This window comes from Lichenostomus cassidix, chromosome 15, assembly GCF_008360975.1.
Source record: "Lichenostomus cassidix isolate B80296 chromosome 15, HeHo_3.0, whole genome shotgun sequence".
Taxonomy (NCBI): domain Eukaryota; kingdom Metazoa; phylum Chordata; class Aves; order Passeriformes; family Meliphagidae; genus Lichenostomus; species Lichenostomus cassidix.
Window position 1 is genome coordinate 9,469,159 of NC_139496.1, and position 8,519 is coordinate 9,477,677.

The following is an 8,519-nucleotide window of genomic DNA, read 5'->3' on the forward strand; positions in this document are numbered from 1 at the left end:
ATAAGGTCTCTTAAATTCACAGTCTATGGATGTGCCAGAAGAACTCAGACATCCCAGAAGGCATAAGAATTCTTAGAAACATCAAACACTGAAAAAAGTTACTGTAGGAACATAACACATATAAAAGCCATGGCCTTCTGGTCAGTGCCTCTCTCTGCCTGTTTGTATTCCATCCTTACCGCAAACAGCTTCTTTCCCTGAATGCCAGTGCCACAGACTGCATCCCATGTTTTGTCCTTTGAACATCAACATAAACCAGCCAGCGCTGCCAGGTCCTGAGCATAGTTTGCTTCTTTGCTGTGCACAACAAAAAACAGCAGCATCCTAAGTTCATGCAGGAGTCTGGCACATTTTAACTACTCCATCACAGATTGCTCGCAACTCCTGTCCCCTCAACCTGCAGGGACACCTTGTGGGAAACGCTGAAATGACAGCGACCCTCCCCCTGGCCGAGGGTGTCACAGTGAGAAGTCTCAGAATCGCTGACAGCACCGTCCATGCCACTTGTTCAGAACAGTGTGAATTACTGGACAATGGCATCGCTTTGTCTTCAGTGCTTACAGGGGAGATAACTGTAGAACAATATGCAGTGTAACAGCCGTACTGGGTAAGAATTACAGGATTTTCTTTGGTTTGTTTCTAAAAAAAAGTTCATCAGGTTCATCAGCTGCTTTTCAAGAGTTATTCTCTCCCACAAGCAGAGAAATCAACCAGAAACAAGTTTATTTAGCAGGCTGGTCATGCAGCTAAAAACAGAAGTGGTGTCACAAATTCCAGTTTACCACTTTATGCAGTGTGCTGCACTTTCTCCACACAGCAGGCTGGCTTGTCAGAACTGACACCATTGAAGCAAAGTTATTAAAAAAAAAAATCACTGATTCTATGCCACTTCACACTTACACATAAAAAAAACCCCAAAGCTTTTTTTTTTTAAGATTTCCTTGTGAATCAAGCATTAACCAAAAGAGGTTACCCTTTTCTATTTTTAACTAAGTAATACATAGCTTCTGCTGTAAATAATCTGGCCTCACTTAGTAAGAAAGGAAGTCTGGCTAGCCTGTCAGCTTGCGTCCAAAGGTGCCAGTCTCTAGGATAATCAGAGGCTATGCTCATGTGCAAAGAGACCAGTTAACTTATTCTGCAAATCAGCACAGAACAAAACCACAGTATCATCTTTAAACAAGGCTCAACCTCCCTTCAGCAAAACATATTCTCTGAACCCAAGAAAGTTGCTACCAGTATGGACAGCTCCAGGTCAAATCCGTTGCAGATCAAAGAACCTACACAATGAGACAAAGGGCACTTCAAAAGTTTGGGCTTCTTTCAATTGCAAGACACAAGCTGGAAGGAACAGTCAATACAGATAAAATAAGTGTAGTTAAAGCTACAGGGAATCACTATCTAATGCCTATAGCAACAGTTGATAGAGAATTCCAATAACATATTCTATCAAAAAACATCTATTCAAAAACATATTGTGAGGTTAAGTAAAAAAAATAAACGAAACAAAAAAACCCAAACCACCCTCTCAAAAACAAACAGTGCAATCCAGAGCAGATGGAGAGGCCCTTAAGCTTAATCACTACCATCCCTAAATAACTAGATAGCTACACTCCTCTAACAGAACCCTCCTGCCATCTGCTCTGCAAGCACTGCACTGCCATGGTGTGGGGGAGCTCAGGGTGCAAACAGGCACAGGGGACACAGATTCTGGTAAATATTTCCCATGGAAACCCCCATCTAAGTATGTTCCCAAATACTGATAGTTATCATCACTTCACTTACCATGAGATGCTGCAACATAATACTTGTTCCTCTTTCTTTGCTGCTGCCATGCATAGGCTTTCCAAGCCTTGAATATCAAATTAAGGAGTAAAACCCTGAAAAATGAAAGAAGTGCCATTAGGTAAAATATGAAAATAAACAATGAAGATACTGCTCTTGGCCAACAGGTACCGTGGATGTAACTTGCTTACTGGTATTAAAAACTCCTTCAGAACCTAAGGAAAATTTCTCATACACACCTCAATGGGAAGTAATTGCACAAACCTGTAATGGTTGTCTGCTCCGAGGCTGAGCTTCCTTTCTCTGCAAACTGTCCACTGCTCCTTCCACTCTCCAAAAGCTTTTTGAAGAATCTTCCAATCATAAAAGCATCTAAACAGTTGAAAGATTTGGACAAGGGAAACATCATACAGGTTTCCAGAGTGACCACAGATCAGTTTTAATGAAGATTACACCACCTCTTCGCCAGGCTTACTTGATTAGACTAACAACATCTAATTGCATTTAAAACCACTACCCTACTGTGACACTTTATTCCAAGACTCTGTGAAGCATTGCAAGAAGCAATCATTTTTCTAAATGTAAATACTTCACAAAAAGACAAGGAATAAAAGACAGATGTTGCTAACTTGCCAGACATCAGAGTGCCAGTTGGCTTTAGACCTATTCACATCTTTTATCCTCAGTTCCATGTTTTACTCTAACAACTAGAACAGCTGATAACAATACATGTATTTTCCTTGCTAGTTTTTTTCTTTGCTATTTTAACACAAAATATTATATATATATAAATAAATACAAAAGCTATATCAGATTTTATAATGCTTTGATGTTTCCATTGTGTAATAACATCAGAATTAGGCCCAGAATACCTAGAGGTCTCTCAGTGAAACACATCAATCCTCTCACAAGTTGCAATTCACAGCCACCTACCCCAAGCCAAGCTGCTAAGTCATTCCAAGCATTCATGCAGAAAAATAAAAAAAAGAGAAAGAAAAAAAAATATAAAAAAATGAGCTGTATGTTATTTATTTTTAATGGGTGCATTAATAGTATTGCACATGCATTAACAGATACTGCAAATTAAAGCCATGGAGAACTGGGGACTTTTAAATCTAGAAAGGCAATTCATTATTGCTTATGCTCCTTGCTGATCTTTATAAAATCTATTCCCCCTAAAAAGTAAATTAACCATTGTCCTGAATTTATAGACAGCCAAAGTACTGTCAATTCAGTAGATGGGACAGCAGGAAAGGTGAGGTTCACAGGACAACTTCAGTTTACCAACTAAGGCAGAAACAGAATATATTTGATAAAGAAAAATGAATGACTAAGGACCTGATCTTATTCCAAATGCAAGTCTTCCCACTGGGAACTGCTTCAGTTCCCAAGGGTGTGGTCAAGCAAGAATGAACGTGCAAATTAATGCAAAACAAGGAAAGAGGATCAAAGCGTGGGGTTTCAGTAGCTCACAGAACACTGACAGCAGAAAGGAGTTTTATGCCACAGGTATTTCCAAATCAGACAGGTACTAAACGTATACAGATATACATTAAGAACACCAGTGCAAACACAAATATTAACTAAATTTCATATTATCCATGATCCTTGTGGGTCCCTTCCAACTCAGAATATTCTGTGAAATCTCTTTTATATTAACTTTCGGAAATAGTTAAATCTAAAGCAGATATCCCAATCATATCCCATCATTTATATGCACATACTGCTCAACTTCATCATAACACCACAATTCCTATGAATTTGGCTAGGAAAGTTTAACTGTGATTACTAAAACCAAACAAAAAAGCAAGAGCAAGAAGAATACCCAAAGAAAACCTTCAAGTGATCTCCAAATACATCCAAATATTTTCTTGGGAACCAGTTCTCTCTTAGACCAATGGTTTACTACTAAGCCATTAAAAAAAAAAAAAAGAAAAAAAAAGAAAAAAGAAACCCACCCATGAGTTCTGTAATTTTATATACCTGGCTTTGGAAGGGAGAACCTGTCCAAATGTCTTTTTTGCCCACAGACAGAAGAATTTCCTTGCTAGATACCTAAAATATAAGGAAAGGTTAGTTGCCTTTGTACTCCTCCTCTACAAATTCCCAGGCAGCAGTGAATATAAAAAATTTTATTCTAGTTTCAGTAATAAAAGTAAGAGTCTGATTTTCAGAGATCAATACTTACACAAAATATTTAGACCCTGAAATTAATACCTGTAACAGAGCAATTCATAAAGCATAAATAGAAACCCAAGCATCACTGCAAAACTTGAACGAGGATACTTCTTTAGGAATGCTGGGTAGCCAAAATGCCTTCTAAGCAGCCCACTTACATCCAGTGATACTACTGAGCAGAGTGCTGGCTGACTGGGGGCCATTTCTGAGATTTCAGTGTGCTAATATCACTGCCTCCCTCAAGTCAACCAGTTGAGCCCAGAATACTTGAGCCAATCTAATGTCTGAAACCAGCAGATCTTCCTTCTTCCCACCTCCCCACAGCAGTTCCACATCTCCACAAGCGTCTCCCAACACCAGCTCAGCTGACTAAGGCCTTACTGTGACACTATCACCCTTCCCCCCTTTTTTTCCCCAACGGATTGCAGATTTAATTGGCACACTGAGGCCCCAATAAGCACCAAAGACTTCACAAGGTAATTAGTTAAAGCACACAGCCAGGAAGGGAGGCCTCCTGCTTTCAGCAGGTCTGAGCTGCTCCATCAGCTCCAGCTGCTGAATAAATTATAGGCTTTTAATCTCTAAACAATTACATCTCACCTTTACCAAGATTCTTTCAACAAACAAAAGAAGCAAAAAAACCCACTAGAGGAGGGTAGAAGACATCATTTCACCTGGCAGTGTATCAAAGAATATTGTTAAATGGCCATTTTAAAATCTGCCTTTGAAAATAAAAAATATATGAAATCTGACTGTTAGTCCTTGTCTTCAAGTTACCACAAGGCATCTCCAGAACTGTCTGCCATGGCTATGAACTAAAACTTCTGCTGTAACCTGCACTGGTACTATTAAACCCAGACATTTTTAGGTCTGATCCCCTGCTCCATTCAGTGACAAATATGATTTGTACTTATCACCTGCTTTGAAATTTTTTTAACATTCTTCTTTGAATCCAGGTATACCCAGCTTGGCCTGGCTTGTCATGACCTCTGTCCCGAAATTCATGTGTTGCAGACTGGGGAGCAACAGATTGCCCAGCTGCATGAACTCGATGCTCAGGTGGTTGTTGGATTTCATGCATCATCAGGGATTTTGAACTTAAAAGGAAAGGAGAAATATTTTGTGGAAATAGTTTTGCTCATATTTTAACTGTTTCTCCTGAAAAAAAACCCTAAAAATCTCTTCCTGTGTTTACATACTCATTATTAAAAACAAAATTAGACCTGTATTTCCATCACACATTTTACTTTCCCATGTAGTTCTAATCTGAAAAATAACAAATGTGTTTTTATGAATTCTAAGTATTTTTTCTCAGTACATTTCTGAAAACAAGGATAAAAAAAACCCCTTTGCAGATAAAACTTGCTGAACCAGTTCCATTGAAGCTTCTTTCCCAAAACAAATGCTGCCGCCACCCTGAAAATTTGCACGTTAGAACCACAAACACATTCTTGAGTTCCAGAAGAGGCAACAGAAGAGGATAATCTAAAATCTCACTCTAATAATCTCCTGAACTGAGCTAGGGAAAACATGGCTGCAGCCAGAAAAAAAATGTTTTCACAAAATTATTGGAACAATGCAAGTTTCAGAAGTTCAACTGAATAACCACTATTAACCACAAATCACTGGGAGGAAATATAGTATTTTGCCTTGTTCCAGCAGGCTGCAAAGAGTTTAAAAAAAAAGCTAATGCAAGAAAACAAGGGCTGTACATACAGCCAATGTCCCCCAAAATTTATGGCAAGTGGCCATGAAAAAATAAGAGCCAAAGAAGGATCATTTCTCCCTTGTGAAGTTAGAAAATGAAAGCATGGGAAGAATAAAAGAACTAACAACATGGAGCAAATCTGTGGTTGGGCCAACAACTCTGTCTAAATATCTTACGTCGCACTCTAATATCTCAAGCTCAAGAACTTTATCCGTTTTAAATTTAAATGTTTTGATAATGTAAATCCACATAAAGTTGTGTTTCATGATTGGTTTGGGGGTGGGGTGTTCGTTGTCTTTTACTTTGCTTTAAAGAGGAACATTTTCTGGTTAACAAAGTTCCATAGAGACCAATAAACCCTTCTGTCAGAATAACTCAACTTTCTTCTGTCCCATGGAAAGCTTAAAATGCCATATATATAAAATAAAAATAAATTACAGCTGGTACCTTTAACATGGTAACTTCTTATTACTGCTTACCTGCTCCTGAATGTCTCCATTTCATTGTAGTTCCAAGCCTGCAGTACAAATACACTCTCTGCTCAGCAATGCTGTCTAATAACTTTGGACAAAGCATTAATTGGTGCCTGTTACTTGCAATGAATCCATCACATGAATCTATGCTGAACGCAGTCTGGATCATAAAAATGACATGACTTCCACTCAAACAACCTGCACTGCAACAGCATAATGCATTTAAAAATGAAGGAAACAGTGAGTTCCCCTTACTCCCAGCGACAAGTTGACTATGGATGGAACCGTGACTTCCAAGGGTTTCGGGAAAAGCTCGACTCTGTGAAAGCACCTGGAATTATGGCCAGGCATCTCCTTGGGAATGTGAGACCCAAAGTGGATTATTCTACAAGCATTGCTTAGGGTGTGACAGAAAAAAACAACAAAAAACCCGAAACCAAACCAAACCAACTTCAGAAGAACCTACTAATTTTTTTTCTGCAGTTTTTCTGCATGAAATTCCTTTCAGTGGCTAACTGTACCCTAAACGTTTTTTGTGCTTATGGCCAAACACTGGAGACCCACACAGCGCTGCTCCACAATCCCGCTGAGGCACTGCGGCAGCGCCTCCGCCCCTCACCCGGGCCTTGCCGCCCGCTGAGGGCGCCACAAACCCGGGGGCCGGCGGAGGCTGTACCGGCACATGAGACGGGCGGGCAGCACCCGGGAATCAGCCTACAAACGGGAAAGAAGGGGACGCGAAAAGCAGCGGCGGCTGAGGCGGTCCCGCCGTGAGGGGCGGGCGATTCCCGCCAGGCGACTCCCGCCCCCTGCCGCCCTCACGGCGGGCCGGCCCCGCCCAGCCCTGCGCCGCAGCGTCCCCGTGCGGCGGGGCGGGCCGCGGCGCTTCCCGCACCCCGGGAACGGCCCCGGAGCGAGCGGCGCTTACCGACCGCAGGCACACACCGAGCCCGCGCGGGACACGGGGCTGAGCGGGTCTGGCACGGCGCTGCTGCTGCACTTGGGGAAAAACAGCGTTCTGCCACTTCTGTGCCACTGGACCTTTCTGTTGTGAGCATCCAGGAACCGGCAGATATAAGTGCCTTTGCTTCAGCTCACAACTGCGATGTGTACGAAAGCGGCAGTGAAACACAACATAGTTCAGGATTTATTAAAGCCTACAGCATCTTATAAAAACCACTCAGCCAGAGGCTGGTAGCTCACTGGTTGCTATGGAGTCTCTTTGTGTATTTGTTTGGAGAGTACTTGTTGGCCTCAAGTGACTTGGCAATCAATAGTTACAGTGCTGTCTCATTAATAATACAGCACTCTGCCACGAAAAAAAAGTGAGAATGTTTATGTGTTTTGTACTTCTCCCATTCCAGAGGTAACCAGTTTTTAATGCCGGTATTCAACTTCATTAGAGATCAGGGAAGAGAACGCTTTATTCACCAGATCCTACACGAAATTCGTTGTTCCTATACAGACCTGTCTGCCCAAGGTGTTTGGAAACCCTGGGGCCCGCTAGGTTCCTGTGCCAGAATGGAAGCAAGTGCTGGGAACAGAGCTGTGGGCAAACGGAGCAGGCAATCTTGCCCAGTAAATCCCTTAAATTGGTGTTGAAAACAATGTCTTCTCCTTATTAGCAAAAACTAAAAGTTTTGCCTCCGAATGAGCTGTTCCGCTCACTGCACCAGCCTAGGTCCTGCTGTCCCGAGGGAATGCCACACTTCAATCTGACAGATCAGTGCGGTTGAGAACAGCGGGACCCTGCGCTCGCACTCGTGGGCTGGGCAGCGGTGCAGGCTCGGCCAGCCCGGCCCTCTCAGCCGCGGGGCCGTGTGCGGGGCTGAACACACGGCGGGCCCGCCGAGCCCGCCGCGAACGCGCGGGGTGAGGGAGAGCGCCCGCCGACCGCGCTGTCAGCCCGCCTCCGCCGCCGAGGGGCCGCGCTCGCCCAGCTGCTCCCCGCCCTTCTCTCACCCCGTGCCTCCCCTGAGGCGACACGGGGACACAGGGACAGTCCCGGGGACAGGGACGGGCCGATCCCGCCGCCGCCCCCCACACGGCGCGCACCGCATCCCGCCGGCGGCCGCCTCCCCCACAGGGCTGCCCGCCCAGACTGCCTGCAGGCCCTCTCTGCGCGCCGCGCCTTTCCTCACCCACCGCACCGCTCGCGAGCTGAGACGCCGGTTCCGCGGGCGGCCGGCGGCGGGGACACGCAGCGGGAGAGCGGCCTCGCCGCCGTCACCGCTTCCCGCCGCCCATTCCCGGTCAGGCGCCGGGCGGGGGAGGCCCCGGCGCGCGCGCCCGACGCGCCTGCGCGCGGGACGTTAAATGGGTGCGGGGCGGGCGGCGCGAGGCCCCGGCTACGGCGGCTGAGCGGAGGCGGCGCC

General features: G+C 44.4%; 1 protein-coding gene across 9 annotated transcripts in view; it reads right to left on the bottom strand.

Annotated features, from left to right (window-relative positions):
• The window catches only part of SFI1 (SFI1 centrin binding protein), a 28,548-nt gene extending 20,127 nt beyond the window's left edge, over positions 1-8,421 (bottom strand). For 4 of the 9 annotated variants that reach the window (XR_014855350.1, XM_085076023.1, XM_085076024.1 and 1 more), the window contains exons 1-6: positions 6,151-6,185; positions 4,881-5,060; positions 3,769-3,840; positions 2,050-2,157; positions 1,786-1,880; positions 180-297 (exon numbers count right to left, since the gene is read on the bottom strand). Coding sequence is in view for 8 of the 9 variants with exons in the window: in XM_085076023.1 (XP_084932149.1) it covers positions 180-297; positions 1,786-1,880; positions 2,050-2,157; positions 3,769-3,840; positions 4,881-5,060; positions 6,151-6,170 (593 nt within the window). In the remaining variant the exon portion in view is untranslated. Of the gene's footprint in view, positions 1-179; positions 298-1,785; positions 1,881-2,049; positions 2,158-3,768; positions 3,841-4,880; positions 5,061-6,150; positions 6,233-6,797; positions 7,215-8,285 lie in introns of those variants that run through there. The other 5 variants (XM_085076027.1, XM_085076028.1, XM_085076026.1 and 2 more) reach the window with 5 other exon arrangements.
• Positions 8,422-8,519: the final 98 nt, after the last annotated feature.